General features: G+C 52.9%; 6 protein-coding genes; 4 read left to right on the forward strand and 2 right to left on the reverse strand.

Annotated features, from left to right (window-relative positions):
- Window positions 1-176: 176 nt before the first annotated feature.
- On the forward strand, window positions 177-775 carry RCC_01923 (related to mitochondrial import inner membrane translocase subunit tim-16; the record flags this gene model as incomplete). XM_023767207.1 has 3 exons in its annotated part: window positions 177-272; window positions 328-561; window positions 698-775. The coding sequence occupies 3 exons, from the start codon at window positions 177-179 to the stop codon at window positions 773-775; spliced, it is 408 nt and encodes a 135-aa protein (XP_023622975.1).
- A 4,432-nt stretch (window positions 776-5,207) lies between these two features.
- Window positions 5,208-6,638, forward strand: RCC_01924 (uncharacterized protein; the record flags this gene model as incomplete). XM_023767208.1 has 2 exons in its annotated part: window positions 5,208-5,677; window positions 5,732-6,638. 2 exons carry the CDS (start codon window positions 5,208-5,210, stop codon window positions 6,636-6,638), a joined length of 1,377 nt encoding a protein of 458 aa, XP_023622976.1.
- A 1,496-nt stretch (window positions 6,639-8,134) lies between these two features.
- RCC_01925 (uncharacterized protein) lies at window positions 8,135-8,465 on the reverse strand (the record flags this gene model as incomplete). XM_023767209.1 has 3 exons in its annotated part: window positions 8,135-8,229; window positions 8,292-8,387; window positions 8,447-8,465. The coding sequence occupies 3 exons, from the start codon at window positions 8,463-8,465 to the stop codon at window positions 8,135-8,137; spliced, it is 210 nt and encodes a 69-aa protein (XP_023622977.1).
- A 334-nt stretch (window positions 8,466-8,799) lies between these two features.
- Window positions 8,800-9,975, forward strand: RCC_01926 (related to CDK9 kinase-activating protein cyclin T; the record flags this gene model as incomplete). Its single annotated transcript, XM_023767210.1, has 1 exon — window positions 8,800-9,975. One exon carries the CDS (start codon window positions 8,800-8,802, stop codon window positions 9,973-9,975), a length of 1,176 nt encoding a protein of 391 aa, XP_023622978.1.
- Window positions 9,976-11,093: 1,118 nt separating this feature from the next.
- On the forward strand, window positions 11,094-12,332 carry RCC_01927 (uncharacterized protein; the record flags this gene model as incomplete). Its single annotated transcript, XM_023767211.1, has 1 exon — window positions 11,094-12,332. The coding sequence occupies one exon, from the start codon at window positions 11,094-11,096 to the stop codon at window positions 12,330-12,332; it is 1,239 nt and encodes a 412-aa protein (XP_023622979.1).
- Window positions 12,333-12,659: 327 nt separating this feature from the next.
- Window positions 12,660-14,985, reverse strand: RCC_01928 (uncharacterized protein; the record flags this gene model as incomplete). XM_023767212.1 has 4 exons in its annotated part: window positions 12,660-12,956; window positions 13,004-13,666; window positions 13,944-14,029; window positions 14,085-14,985. The coding sequence occupies 4 exons, from the start codon at window positions 14,983-14,985 to the stop codon at window positions 12,660-12,662; spliced, it is 1,947 nt and encodes a 648-aa protein (XP_023622980.1).
- Between the last annotated feature and the right edge of the window lie 1,197 nt (window positions 14,986-16,182).

Here is a 16,182-nt window from a genome sequence, read left to right on the forward strand (position 1 = left end):
AAGAAGCTGAAGTGAAGACGATCGAGATGTCTATAGTAGCGCACAGACCCTTGCGCGTGCCGATCTCTCGAGATCTTTTGAGTGGAGACCGCGGTCGCCGGTCGTCTTCGCCTCATCGCCGACGAACATAATCCTCATTCTCACATAATCCAGCCTTCCCTCCCTCGCGGCGCATCATGGCTCATCGTATCATCAGCCAGCTGGCTTTCACAGGCGCTCGAGTCCTGAGTCGAGCCTTCACTGAGGCCTACAAACAGGCGTCGGCGTCTCAAGTATGTTGATTCTGCCTGTCGTTGGAGATCAACTCTTATTGACCAAACCCGTTAGAAATACGCTGCAGCTACGAGCCAGACGGGCGCCAATACACTCTCCTCATCTGGTCTCACCCTCGACGAAGCATGCCGAATCCTTAATGTTTCGCCGCCAAAGCAAGGCCAGGCCGATCTTACCAAAGTGCACAACCAATTCAAGCGATTATTCGACACAAATGATCCCAAGAAGGGAGGCTCATTCTACCTACAAAGCAAAGTGTTGCGCGCGCGAGAAAGACTGGAGCTGGAGGTACGTGAAGCGCAGCTGGCACGAGAAAGGGAGGAAGAGCTACGGCAGGGCTGGCGGCCAAAGCTCTACCGGGATTGAACAATTGAAGACACGAGGGTATGTGGACTCTTCTCGCTGACACTACGCTCTGCTTCAGGCCCAAAGACTGAAATCGCAAAGTCAGCAAGCACCACCTCCACCGCCCCAGGAGCCACCACAGACGCCTCCCAGTTGAGGCACAAATACCCACGATCATATGTCATAGCGCGGCGTTTTAGAATTGGGATTTGCATAGACATGGCGGGAAGCTCCTCGCATGTGAGATTTGGGTCTGATGTAAAAAAGGGACACCTCTCCGCTCTACGGGCAGGAAATRTCGTTGTATGATAGTGAGGCAGAAGTTGTACAGTGGAACGAGAGGATGACGATCAGCAAAGGAGAGCGAACGGCCATCGAAAAGATGCTGGTCAGGAGGTGGTCTTGTTACGCCACGGTGCGTTCTCGATGCCCTGGGTCCCAGAACACAGGTACAGCATTGACACTCGGTAATGGGGAATGCCCAGGCAGTGGATACTGTTCTGTGCGGATCATGTTCGATCTGGCAACAACAAAGAAAGAGTTGTATGTTCTGCAACCATCCGCTTTCATGAACCAAACGCCTGAGTCCACAAGCAGCAAGTCGTCAGATATCCGAGAAGTACATTATCTCCTAAGTATCAACGACCCAAACTGGACCATCTTTGCTTCATGTGTCATGTTTCACTGCCATATTTCACTTCTCAGAGATGGACATCCTCCTCATCGACTATCTACAGGATCTCGCTTTGACACAAGCACGTTGGCCGCTCGCATACTGAGCATCGTGTTCATGTATATAACCGACTTGGTACCTTGGGAAATAAACCTCCTCTGATGCAAGTCTGCCATTCGCCTGCCTATCATCTTTTGAAGCGATTCYACGATGCTCCGGGGTATTCAAACCTGGTGCCTCGACATTGCCCTATTTTTGTTGATGAGGAAATGATGTCGAGCATGCAATGAGCTGATTGTTCCCATTGATTGAAAGTGCCWGCCAGCAGGGGGTAAAACGACTTGCCAGCAGCATGGAAATGCAACAAAGGAACATGCTATGCGATCCCTATGGCAAATCGACTTGTCGGCAGTACTGATGGGCAAAGGTACTAGCTGGTAGTAACGAAAATGCAAAAAAAAAGCATTTGATGCGACCTCGATGGGACTCTATATGGCAGGTTAGAACCCTCTCTATATCAACTATAGGAGAACCTATAAACATACCGAACCCACAATCTTTGCCAGACGAGAAGACCGGAAAGCAACGCCTTACCATTAGGCCACAAGGCCTTTTTTGAAGGTGTACAACATGCGGTAAACTTGTGACGAAAATCTGGGGAATGAATCTATATAGCCTAAAAGCAAAGTGGTCAAACAGAGCTCGAGGGAGAACTTTCGAATCGTGATAAGATTACGCGCGACGCGTCATCTTACGATTCGAAGGGAGACTCGAGGGAACGATGAAATTCAGCATTATTATAGATATTAAGCTCGACGAGCTCTATATCGCGATCATATCGTTTACGAGTCCTAGTGTCACGGGAYGAAGAGCAGATGACTAATCACGGCCGATCCCGCAGCTTCTCCCGTCTCGACGGATTTGCCTTCGTCCGAAGAAAGGATTGGAAATTTAGAACAGGTGCGGCCCCGTTCCTCTGGCCATCACTAGACATTTACATTGCTGCATGTACACTTAGACTCCATGAATTAGGACTACCGGAACCAAGACGCAGCCGAAATCTCGTGCAGGCATCGCGACAAGACACTGCCTCCTATCCACGTGTTGCAAACTCCATTACTGGCATATGATAAACAGCAGATCACAGGACGCAAAGAACGTGCTCGCTGCGTGAGGGCAATGTGAAGTCTTCAGTCAGCGGTCTCGACTCTCGTTGCATGTCGATCGATTGCTTTCTTGGTCGGAAGCCATCCCACAGAAGAACCCACGCCACGGAACAGCGTGCAGGTGTCCAATATTTGTTGCATGGAGGCTCAGGCCGTGGCGGGTTCATCAGGCTCCCGCCCCCAAGGACGTCCATCCTTCCACATCGATGCCCGAGGAAAAGCAACGTGAGGTCTGCTCCTCCGACATTGCCGACATGAGTAAATGTCTCACTCTCATAAAGATGTTGYCAACGCAGCTCTCGCAAAGCGTGCATGTATGCACGGCATCCAATCGGAGGCTGAACCTTCGTCAAGAAGGCCGGTTACCGCGCCCAGTCATTGTTTCGGCCGCATTATTACTGGGCAACAGTCTGCAGTCAGCAGCCTCGAAAAAGCAGGTCGGAAAGGCTCGGTGCATCACTCCGTGCGAAGCTGGCGCCTGGACGCCTCCCACTTGCCACACGAAAGGTTGGAGACACCCCTTTTCCGGAGTGAAATTGAGGCGATGAATGTTGTAAATTTGTGCAAGTGTCAGCGCAAACGAGACGTTGTCGACAACCTTTCAGCCGACGATGCAGTGCGTTTGTACAGAAATGGCAGTGCCAAACGGTCGACTAGCGCAGGTGTTAAGAGCGATTCAGATTATGGTAATCAGCAGTTCGTGCTGCCAACGGTACAGGTCTGTGTCTGGGTAGCAGGATTGTTGGCTTCGGAACATGTGTCCGGTTTGAGAGATGCATGTGGCCACTCCCAACCACTGTGCCAGGCAGTTTTTTTGAGCGAAAGGAAGGTCGGTAAATTCAGGCTCCATCCACTGGGCTTGGCCTTGCCTGAAAATGGACATAACTTGGTTGGGCAAATAAGCGGTGGCCGTGGTCTCCGCTTTGCTGGCAGTGCAAGGCTTGCAATTCTGATGAGACATCATACGCATGAGGATGACTGTTCAACGGAGGGGCGGCGGATAGCTGCGGCAGACAGTGGAAATTCCGGTAGGTTCGAGAAAGTCACAAGCAAGTGGAACGTCTTTGCATTCAGCAGGGCAGGGCCGACCTGCCGAGGGAGCAAGCCTGACCTGAAGGGTTTGCATGCAGTACCTTAGTCCCACTGGGCAGTGTTGGAAGCATCATCGCGGTGGGGACATGTATCGAGGTTCCCGGACCCCATCCTCCACTCCAACAAATGTGTCACGGCCGCCGTCGTGATCCGTGGAGTGGGATCGGTAAGATCAGGATCTTGAGTTAGTGGAAAGTTTTTGCTTTTGGCTCTGCCCGGAAGCGATGATGACACCGACGCGAAAAGACCACGATCATCACCACCAGAAGAGAGCAGGGCACATGTGATGTGGTGTTCTGGCCGGACAAATTGCATCGATGGTCATGACTGTAACTAGGCGTCTCATCATGCAGATGTGATGCTGAGCGCTGGGAGGAGAAATGATCCACCGCCCACTCGTATCTTCTGCCGGCGATGCGGAYGACGAACGCGGGTCGCGGCAAAACGTTCCTCGAGTACCGATGAAGCAGAAAAAAATCCAGGGTCTCCCACAAGACATACCCGTGGACTGAGGCGACCCGTCCAACGAGTCTGCGTCAAGCGTCAAAACGGTGAGATGCGGAAAGTGTGGTTTGGAACAAGGTGGGTAATGTAAAATCGTAAAATTGTCAGTCCTTTGTCGATTACCATCTTGAGTGCTGCATTCCTTCCATCTGCTCGTTCCGGCGAGACGAACAACTGTCGTTCCAATAACAACGACCTTGCTCATCTGCCCTTGCACGCCGTGTTGGTAACCTCGGACTAAAAGGACTGGAGTGGACGGGGAGAGTGTGACACGAGCCTCCTCGAGGGTCTCCAACAAGCGTCGTGATTATTACGAGAGCAGCAAGCAAATTCAGCAAATCCACGCGAATCGATCGGTCATTCTCACTCGGCCGGCAGCCAGTGGAAAGCGCAGTGTTTTGCTGGGCACACGCTTCCGGCCCTCGACTCAATCGGGCCTAGCGTATGAGTCGGCAGTAAATTGTGACTTCCCTCTCGCTCCTTTCCTGCGCTTGTCGAGTCCACTCAATCCACAACAACGACTTGTCCCACGCCTCGTCGCTGTCGCTGTCGTTGCTCTTGCTCGGAAACCGTGCCGTGCGGGCGTACAGACGACTTTCGACGGCAACAGGCCACCGACACTTCGACTCCGACTCCCTAGGAGCCTTGCGTGCGACCTCTGCGACCGCCTCACTCCGTACAGCCAGGCTGCGATCAATTCCGCCGACCACACCTGGATTGGACGATCTTTTCATTAAGCCAACGTCCACTGACACCGCGATCCGGCTCATCGTCTGCACACYCACCGCTTTGGAGCACTTTGCGCATTCGAGCATCTGACGCAAACGACACCTCCGCAGAAGCCGCAGTCAGATCCACCGCGAGATCGAGAGCAAACGAGTCACCACCGCCAAACACTTCACTTCCGCGACACCTACGACACTTGTAATCGCAAATTAATTGATGGTCGACGCGAAGTAACTTTACACCTTCTCGTAGGTGTTTGGTCGGGTCGGAGCGTTCAGAAGAAACGGTCAGTCGTGCGCATTCCGACACACTTGAGAGAGACATTGTGTCTATCAGCGATACTGCTTCGTCAAATTGGCTCGACAGTGCTGACATTTCCCCCCAGGCAGTGTCAACGCCGTTTCTCTGCCCTCGCGGTTCCTGCAATCATGCCCGGCTACTACCAGCGCTCGTTGGCGAGCCAGATGCCACTCACTCCTCCTGACTCTGGCTCCGGCTATAGCTACAGTAACATGCACTACTCCCAGGAGCCATACATGCAGCCCGGCCAGCAGTGTCGCCAAGATGCCGCGTACGATTTCCAGGGCGCGTACCTCCCACCACCTGCTGCTCCAGCATATCCGTATCCCTCGACCACCCTTCCACCGATTCAGGGCTACTATGAGCCAATGGGAGCGCCCATCCTTCCACCGCTCAGAATTCAGGATGGTGTGCCGTTCGCCGACGACTATCAGCGTCGYCTACAGCAGAATGCTCAAGACCAGCAGGAAGCCATATCACGCGAGCAGCAACGCCAACAGGCCACCAAGGAGGAGAAGGCGACAGGCGGCGTCTCCGCCAAGCTTGATTATGAGATGGAGCGCATGACGGATTTCGTCACTGAGGCTGCCCAGTCAATGTATGCCATCCATCTGTCCCCAATCTGCTTGGCAGATATTGACATGACTCAAAGCTTCCAGCATCAGATGCAAAGCACCCCCTCGTTCCGCAAGTGGGTGCACCAGGTTCTTTCCGCGACGCGACTACCGTCGGCGACGATTCTTCTCGCTCTGCACTACCTCAACGACCGAGTCGCAAATTATCCAGCCTCGATTGCTCAGGGCGAGAACCAGATATACCGCTTGCTTGCGGTTGCACTGATCCTCGGCAGCAAGTTCCTCGACGACAACACCTTCATCAATCGATCGTGGTCTGACGTCACTGCCATCAAGGTCACAGAGCTGAACGCACTGGAGACGAAGTGGCTGCATCTCATTCACTACGAATTGCACATCGAGCCGACCGCCCCGAATGGACTACAGGCCTGGATGGACGCCTGGCACAAGTATAATGCCGACTGGTTGATCAAGCAAGAGTATGCGGCCAAGCAGCAAACTGCCAGACTTTCACCGCTCGACACGACCAATGTGCACCGCCACACAAGCAGCTCCCGTGACCGGTATTCGCCATACCCGACGCCATCTTATAGTGCTCCGGCAACAGCACGGTCGTTTGACGCTCCGCTCTCGTCTCGTTCTTCGCAATTCTCGACGCCTTATAGCGCCAGTGACCCATGGGCGCCAAGTGAGCGGCAAGGTCTGGACGACTACTACAAACCTCCGCAGCGCTACCCATCGTTCGCGGAGGCTGACAGTATCTCGCGTAGAGTATCACCGGAGCGGGCTCCACCGCAGACGGCATACTACGCGCCCAGTGCCCATCCGTCATACTACCAGACGCCCACATACAGCTCATGGGATCAAAACGCCTGGAACAACTCCAACCACCGCTACGACTGCAACTGCTCGACATGCATGTGTCAACAGCACTATCGTCCATACCAAATGGCAACCAACTACCCACAGCCCGTCATGGGATAAGCACGCCACGAGATCCCTTCATTGAAACCTTGCTTTCTTTGTCGGACAAGTTCGACTGTCGTACTGTCTACCTCTCATTGGCGATGCGTTTCCTCGAAAATGCATGATGGCGCAACGGAACGTCTTTTCTGAAATATTCCCCTGCAAGCGTTTGTGCCCGTTCAAAAGTTTCTTACGAAAGGACCGACGACATTTTGGCCCCCAAAAGGCATCAACACCTGTCTCCTCGGTCTTGCTGTGTTTTAACAATACGCCTTGAGCTGCGGTCTCACCTTGCTGTCGCTGGCTGCCCATCTGCGGCAAGGCAACCGAACCCTGCGAGAGATCTTGCTCCTTTTACAGATTCGGAACACAGACCACTGGAGCTCAATGCTCGGTCTTTGGCCCGATGTACCCGCGCAAAGTAGCAACGGGAAGGATGGCAATGGTCTCGATCTCCTCCTGGTTGCCATCCCCGCTACTCGGGGAAGAAGGAGATGATCTCTCCATCACCTCGGTATCCTTTTTTCTTTATCACTCTTTCTGGGACTAGCAAGGCGTTTTTGAAATGGAATACGGGCAATTGCAAAATGTTACTAAAAATTACGCTCGGCGTGGCGAACTAGCATGGCTGACTTTTTTGCATATGAGGTTTACGGTGTCTTTTCGAGCATTGCGGTTGTCTTGCGGATACCCCTAGAGATTGGGGATTTTTGCGCTTCGTCCTCTGCTGTGTTATATCTGGGCCGCATGCATGGGAAAGATGCTATGGCTCTGCGGCTACGGTCGTTTTGGGAAAGGTTTTAACGAGATGGTTTGGGTGGGTTTGGGGCTGGCTTGGATGGGTTTGCCTTTTTTCGATACCACCGCCGCGAAAGATAGAGGATGAAGTAGTTGGGGTTTAATCCATTTGCCGCGCTTTTTGACGCTGGCTTCGATTGATGTTCCTCGCTTTCTTAACGTCGCCTCTATCAGCCTGTCTACTGATGTCAATTGGCCATCGTGTCCTTGTGTACTTCTTGCATATCATGGCGGTGAAAAATGCCACATTTCCTGGCCGCCGTACCATCAGCGGGTGTCATGAAGTGACATTGACCTCTTGATTCCACATACTTTAACGATACCACCTTCTGACACCTCCGTAGCTCGGATCCACGATGACTGAAAGTCATGCGCTCGTGGCGGTTGTGAAGAGCAGCTGTTGATGATCCATAATCACCTGCTGGCTCATCTCTCGCCTCATGCCTCTCAAGCTTACCTTGCAAAAGTATACTCTCGCCGAGATCAATCGATCTTGTGCATTTAGCAAGCCAATTTCACTAGCACAGTCTTGCAGCATCCTTGTGAAAGCGCCTCCAAGGTGGATATTGTGCCCGAAGAATCTGAAAATTTTGTGGTATATCACCCCAACGCCATGTGCTTCTCATCTCCTACAAGTTCTTCCTGCCGTGATGTATTGCATGACATCGCAGCCTGTTCAAGCCGTGGAGCCTCCGTTTGGTATCATCTCAACTCGCTTATTTCTTGCCAGACTTCTTGATGCCTTGAGTGCCCGTGTTCATCGGGCCCTTGCCGCCCGCCTTCTTTGCCATTTCCTCGCGAGCTTTCTTGTCTGATTGAGACGTGGTCAGCGGGTCTGGTACTGCGCGTTCTCTGGGTGTTGTTTTCGCGTACCAGCTGCCTGCTTCAGCTTGAAGGCCTTGTCCTCTTCATCTTCCTCGCCTTTTGCGGCCTTTTTGGGCTTCTTGTTGTGGATTGGGTTCGTGCCGGCTGGAGTGATGCATGGGTTAGTAGGATGAAACAAGAGCTCGTGATCGTGGAGAGCGTACCTCCTTGACCTGAAGGCATGATTGTGAAGTGTTGTGGAGGGATGTGAGGTTCACTGATCTAGGTTGTCTGGACTCTGGAGAACAAATATCGATGCGCAAATAATGGGTGGAAAGGTGGAGGGGTCTCGCGTCTGCCCGCCCGCCTTCCTAGAACTAAGGTATCTGATTCACTTCGGAACCATCTCCTCGAGGTGGTCCTATCCTCTCGTTTTTTTTCCGCCATTGTTGCTATTGACGGCTGAATTTGTTCGCCGCGGCAACATCAATGTGTTAACTGTCATCTCCAGCGACACCCATGATAACGACATCACACGCCGTGACCTGATCCGACCGGAAAGTATCGCGCAGCCGAGATGCCTCCCTCGAACATTCAGCATTTGCCGGCCTCGCATCCAGCATCCCGCCAGCGTCCCAAATCGCCAAATCGCGTGCTTGCGGAAGCAGAGGCGCAATGGATCTTCACCGAGGAGGAGCTGGCCAACACGCCCTCCATACAAGACGGCATGTCGGTCGCCGATGAGCGTCAATTGCGTGCAAAGGGAATCAACTTCATCGTCCAATGCGGCGTCATGCTGAAGTTGCCACAACTCACCCTCAGCACGGCAGCCATCTTCTTCCAGCGATATCTCATGCGCTCCAGCTTGAAGAAGCCGCGGGGCGGCATGTCCAAGCCCGTTCATCACTATTCATCTGCAGCCACCTGCTTGTTCCTAGCCACAAAAGTCGAGGAGAGCTGTCGCAAGATGAAGGAGATGATGCTGGTATTCTGCCGTGTGGCGCAGAAGAACCCCAATCTGGTCATCGATGAGCAGAGCAAGGACTTCTGGAGGTGGAGGGACTGGGTGCTGCAGGAGGAGGACTTCTTGTTGGAGACTCTTTGCTTCGATCTGACGGTCGAATCGCCGCATCGACAACTATACGACATGCTGAAATTTCACGGCCTGGAGCACGATAAACGACTGCGGAACTCGGCCTGGGGCTTTGTGACGGACAGCAATAATACACAACTGTGTCTGCTCTTCAACAGCCGAACCATTGCTGCTGCAAGCCTCTATGCCGCTTGCAGGTATTGCGAGGTCGAAATACACGACGACAGCAAGGGACGTCCATGGTGGGAAGCCTCACATGTACGGCTCAAGGACATGCGCCTTGCACTCGACTACATCGTCACGCAGTATGATCCAACCGCACAAAAGATCAACGGCACATCAGTGAGCAGCAGCTCAGACGGCCATGGATCAATCTATGCTGGTCTCGGAACTCCCATTGTGGATGAAGGCATGGGTAGTACCCGTGCACGCGAACGTGCGCCTGCGTCCGCTTCGCCTTTTCCTGCACCTGAGAGTGAACGACGGACGAGCAACACAAGCAGTATTGGCATAAAGCGCGATCGAGATGTAACAGCCACCGCTGCCGATGGACATGCTGCAAAAGATTCGGCCGAGGATGAACAGGATGCTAAGCGTGTCCGACTGAGCGATAAGCCCGACTCGGTCGCTGGCAGCGAAGAAGGCGAGGTTGAAGAATGAGTGAATTTGTTCCACAGCGTTGGCGTCGGAAAAACTGTTTTGGAATGCTCGCGATTTTACAGATACCCACGGTCACGGTAAAGGCGGCGTTGAATGGTGTGCGAATAATTGTTCGAGGGTAGTATTTTACCCATCCTTTTTTTAATCACAACGCTCACAAGTAGCATGTATATCACGCTGACACATCCCAAGCGTACCAATCGTACGGAGAGCTGACATGTGTACGCCGCCACGTTTCAGATCATTTCTCAACTATCGTCCACCGATCTTCATCCATCTGACAAGGCAAGCAACATCGAAAGCAGCCATGCGACCTATTGATGCTTGTATTTCCGCGAAGAGCTTTGCTACAGACCTCGTCTTCGCTCTCGATTGGTGGAAAACTTGCGACCTCGTCCTTGCGCCGCTTCCCATGAGCATTGGACGTCTTACGATACAGATGGGTGAGGTGTCTATCTCGACCATCTATCATTGACATATGCACCCATGCTTTGTACGTCGTCTAGCCGTCTCGATCAGATGCTTCGCAAAGCTGTACGCGCGGAACCTTTGTCATCAATCTCAATGTCGTTAACATCATACAATATCCCACGAACTGGGTAATATCATCCCAACGACAAAATTCGCGGCGTGTACGCAAATTCCGCTTGCATCATGTCCGAACTACCACAATAAAGTTCTTCTCAACGGCGCTTGCTCCGATGTTTGAACAATTGCTGACTTGGGAATCGCATGCACATCAATACACAATTGATCGGAATCAGACGTTGGCGGTCTCGCTGATATGACGTTCTCACTGCTTTCCGCGGTTCAACCAGTTTCGAAACCCCGGCATTGTGGAACCGAGCTGTATAGACTGAGACGTGCCGACCATATGGGTGCTGTTACAGGTAAGTGCATTGTGGAAGAGCCTCAGAGACCTGTGAGTACATAACAACATGCTGTCGACGTCCTTGCAACAACACATCACTCCTCAGCTCATTCTCTCGCTGCATTATCTGTTCTGTCTTTTTCGAGGATCTGGCATCCCTTCACTCACCTCTGCATTTTTTCTCCAACACTGCATCCCTTTATTCCAAAACCGAACAAGAAGATCTTCCCCACAACAACTCAACATCATGAAGACATTTGCTATCCTCTCAGGCCTCACTGCGCTGGTCGCAGCCGCCCCTCTTCACCCTGATTGGCCAGGATTCCCACCCAAAGGAGCTGGGTTCCCTATGATGCCCTGCCCACCCGCCAACGGTACTTCCGGTGGCCAGATACCAGGCGTCGCGATGCCTACTGGGGTTGCATCTCCTGTTATTCCTGACGAATCTGAGGATCCTCCATATCCCGCTCCCTCCGAGGAGATCGAAGACCCTGAAGAGACGGATGAGTACGAAGATACTCCTTATCCCGCTCCGTCTGAAGAAACGGAAGAGGAGACCGAGGACCCTGCTCTCCCGGAAGAGACTGAGGAGACTGAAGATCCTGCATACCCTGCTCCCTCTGAAGAGACGGAGGAAACCGAGGATCCTGCTCTTCCCGAAGAGACTGAGGAAACCGAAGAGGGGGACGTGATTGCCTCTCCCACTTCTCCGGCAGATGATGCCCCTGCCGGCGCCTACAAACGCGCAGCTCAACTTGGCGATCTTCCTAGCTTTGGAGGCTTTGGTGGGTTTGGAGGTAGTACGGGTGGTGCTGGTTCTGGCTCGGGGTCTGGTTCTGGCCTTGGATCTGGTCTTGGGTCTATCTTCGGGGGTTCTGGCAGCACCGACGCGGGCTCTGGTTCCGGCTCTGTCACTTCTCCTCCACCAGCTGAAGCAGGAACTGACTCAGGCTCTACTCCTTCTACTGGAACCACGGGAACTACCTCAGGATCCGTCGATGCTCCTCCAGCAGCTGAAGTAGGATCTGAAGCCGGCTCTACTCCTTCAACTGGCACTACTGGAACTACCGGAACTACCTCTGGATCTGTCGATGCTCCTCCAGCAGCTGAACCAGGCGCAGAGGCGGGCTCCACTACCCCCACTGTTCCTGATGTAGCTCCTCCAGCAGGCGGAGCATCTTCTGGCTCTGGCTCTGGCTCTGCTTCTCCATCAGGAGCTCTTGGATCTAGCTCTGGTTCTGGTGTCGCTGCTCCCTCAGGAGTTATGGGCTCTGGAAGTGCTGCCGCTACGGGTCTTTCTCGATCTGAGATCGCTCGTCGCAAGGCCCAGTACAACGATCAGCCTTTGTACCCTGTGCCATCCGCCAGCTTTGGAGAAGGGGTTGCCATGCCGACTGGTATGCCTGTCTTCGCACTTCCCACTGCGGTTCCGACTGGTGCCGCGCCTGTTGCGTCTTCTGGTGTGATGCCGCCTACAGTCTACTAGATGTTGGCAACTGGAGCAGTGGACAGTTATCCATGTACTGTTTGTTATACGCAAGCAGTTCTGAGCATACTTGCCCTGGCGGCGAGCACGGCTTCAATGGACAYGCCACCCTGTTCACTTTCGGAAAGATYGTTGTCCCATGTTCAGTCTCAAAGGGCAGAGCACACTTCACATCAGTGTTCGTCCTCCACAGATGGACAGTGTATCAAAAAGCCGACCAGCGTTACGTGTCATTCAAGCTATAACAGCAATAAAATACTTTCGTTCAGACTCAAATCTCACAATTAGTCCAGTGCTCCGTCACCACACCATGTAGTTTGTTCATCATTACTCGCCGTCATCCAGCTTGGAGGAAGCGTGAAACGATGAGCCATTCCTCGTCACAGTGCGAGTGGATGTCGACTTACCCCCACCCCCCGCTTGCGAACGATAATGGCTAGCACGACTCTCCTCAAATCTTTCCATCTCTCTGCACTTCTCCTCGTACTTGGACATGTACTCGTCTCGCTCACGGTCGGCGGCAGTGCGGGCGGAAATAGCTCTCTCCTTCTGCTCTCGGGCCTCTCGGAGCATAATGCGCAGACTGTCGATCTCGTATTCATATTCGCCGGTCTCGCCTTGAAACTGTCATATATTAGCACACAACACGAAGTCTTATGGGACCGACATACCTCAGTGATTGTCTCGGTGACCTCCTCGTAGCGGCGACGAAACTCGTCTAGATCTTTACGAGCACGATCGCGAGCGTCGGTGATGCCACGCATCTCGGCTTGCAGAAGGGCCAATCTCTCCTTCAATTTGTGGACCTCAACATCCAGATGGCCGTTTCTGTCTCGGAACTCGTCCCGCTCCCTCTCGACATGCTTGATGCGCTCGTTCGTAACTGATACTTCAGATCTCATGCCGGAAAGAGTTGCCTCAACCTTGCTGAGAGTCTCCTGTAATGTCGTCATCTCGCGGGTGCCGTGAGTGGCCYTGCGGCGTTCTTCCTCAAGATCCTCTTGGTACTGATCTCTGACAATGATTACCGAGCGGTGGTCTTCTTGACTACGCTCGAGGCGCGAGCGAACATCGGAAAGCTCGTTCTCCAAGTCTCGGATGCGTTCATCTTTGGTGGAAATCTCTCTCTTCGACTGTTCCACACGTAGGTTACTATCTGTGACACGACCCTCGGCCTCCTCGATGCTGAGGAGCTTTGACTTGACGTCAGAGCGCAGTCTTTCAATGGTAGAGACGTGCTCGTCACGCTCGCTTTCGACGAAGCGGACGGCCTCTTTGGCCTGTCTCAGCTCTCGTTGGGTCCGCTCGTGAAGCTCGGTGATTGAGAAAAGTTCCTGTGGGGTGAAGAAATAAGTTAGCGGAAGTCGAGTTGAAATTTGTTAAGGGCAGAGCTGTCGATATGAGGAGTATTGATCGGAACAAGACATCCTCATTCTCATCCCCATAATGTCCCAAGGCCTCGCTCTCTGCAGACTCGACGATTCTAGGCCTGCTAGAATCCTTACCACTAGCAGAGTGGCCCTTTGATCAATCGAGAGAGCAGTTCAGGGCGCGGCTCTTTCTGATGACTTCTCATATCGACAGCTCTGATTAAGGGCTACATTCACTCACCCGCTGGATATCATCATATCTGATGTTCGATTTCTTGAGATCGTCATGCAGACGGTCCTTTTCAATGATCAGGTCCGCACGCTCGTCTGTGGGACATCCAACCGTTAGCGAGACTCGACAAGATCTTGTGGGGTGACTTACGCTCCCAAGCCTTGAGTTTGTCGGACAAGGTGGAGATTTCTCGTCGAGTAGACTCATACTTTGAAGTAATATCGGTATACTTCGCCTTGATTTCGGTGTGCTCTCGAGTTACCGAGCGCAGCTCATCGCGGAACCGCTCAGCATCCTGCTTGGCGTGGTCACGCTCATCCTCTCTGAGTCTGAGCTTGGCCAACGCGTTTTCAAGGTCCACCTTGATGCCATCTCCTTCAGTCTGCGAACGAGAGACCACGAGACTCGTCTCACTGAACTTGGCACGAACGCGTTCCAATTCGTGGTCGCGCTCAGAAATCTCGTGCTTGCGTTGGCTAACCTCATTGAGAGCAGCAGAGAGCTCGATGAGTAACCTTTCAATCTCTTTCTTCCTGTCTCCTAGCTCTCGACCATGATGCTGGTGTTGGCTCTCCCTGCGCTCGAGCGTCTCGGTGACTTCTTCAATACGCGCGAGAAGTTCTTCTCTCTCCTGCTCGAAGCCCTCTCGCTCTGTCATCAATCGGGTCCAGTACTCCTTCAAGGATGATGCTTCCTTGGAGGCATTGGTCATCAATTCAATCAAACTGTAGAACTTTCCCTCGGCTTGGGAGGTCAACTCCATAGACATCTTGCTGCGATGGGAGTGCATGAAAGAGCTCGTTCGGCGGCTGGCACCACTGACATGGCGAGTGGACCGCGCCATCGACCTCGCTCCTCCCTCGCCCCAAGAGTGAGACTGGGCTTGGGAAAGAGACCGTCCGAGGGAGGTGCGATGTTTGGTGTAGTTCTCCGGAGATCCTGGGTCGGAAAAGATATCATCTCCAGCATTGTTGAGTCGCATGAGAGCCAACTTTTCGGGCGTCATCTCAGAGAACCCGACGTGGTGAGAATGGTTGATAGTGGAGTCCATGTTGTTCTCAATGTATGCAGAATGCGGAAAAGTCGACATTCGTGCAAGTTTGGATGATGAGGGCGATTCAACCATAAAGTCTGGAGCTTCAGGAGCAGACATCGACCTTGGTATTTGCGGAAGGGACTGGTCTTTTGTAGCTGCAGGCTCCTCCTCCTCTATGATGTGTTCACGCAAGGATTGCATCACGGTCGTCATTTTCTGAGCTCTCCCTCCATTCAAACCTTATGCATGCCCTGCAGTAGATTGGTAGAGGTTCGTGGAGGTCAAGGCGGGGGGGAGGGAAGATGGCAGCCGGAATGAGACACGAGACAAGCAGTGTTTCTACCTCTCGATGAGTGGTGTGCCAGGTGATGGCTGTGCTCTCCGGTCACATAGGTAAGCTAGCAGATCGCGAGAACATATCACTGTAGTGAACGACAATTCGTCGAACGGTTCCATACCTCCTCGGTGCCGCCCGTGTCAAGCAGAGTGCGCCATTGAGGCGGCTGAATGGAGCTTCGAGAGAATGCACCGTGCAGATCAGATGTCGTGTCGTCCCCACCGTACGCAGTAGCCTATGTCCAGTTCTTTGTTGAGTTCTCGTAGATGATTGTCTTTTCCGTGTTGAGGCGCTGGATGGAACCTAGGGGAATACTATCGGCGACCCTCCGCAGGAAGGTTGAGTTCATTGGGGTGTCCAATCATGATAGATGGCATTGGGTTGCTTCGAATGTTCCCAAGCTCTTCATTGGCCGCGGCATCATCGGCCATCTTTCTCCGGTGGCTTAGCCAAGAAGGCGGATCGAGCTCGACGAACGTGGCGCGAGTGAGCCGTAACCTGGTTTCTGGTTCGAAGACGTACGTGTGTGGGTTTGCTGCCTTGAGTGGAGGGAGCTGTACAGTAGTGCAGCTAGGCCAGACGGGCTTTGCCATATTTGGCAAGCACGCAGTGCATGAAAGCTTCAACAACTGCTCTAGAGCTGCTAGAGCTGTTCTGGGAGAAACCCTTGATGTCTGAAGCCTTGGTTGGCATTCATGTGAAAACGTAACAAAAGCGACTATGCTGAGGCACCACTTCTGTGCCCGGAATGCCCGAATGTTGAAACATCAGACAGATTGTAGCCATRTCACCATGTTGTAGTTTGTTCCAATACAGGTTAGCGTAGAGAAGCTCTGCAGTTTCTCTTTCGGGTCAAGATCTCTTGCTGCACCACG

The sequence above is a fragment of the Ramularia collo-cygni genome, assembly GCF_900074925.1.
Source record: "Ramularia collo-cygni strain URUG2 genome assembly, contig: RCC_scaffold02, whole genome shotgun sequence".
Taxonomy (NCBI): Eukaryota; Fungi; Ascomycota; class Dothideomycetes; order Mycosphaerellales; family Mycosphaerellaceae; genus Ramularia; species Ramularia collo-cygni.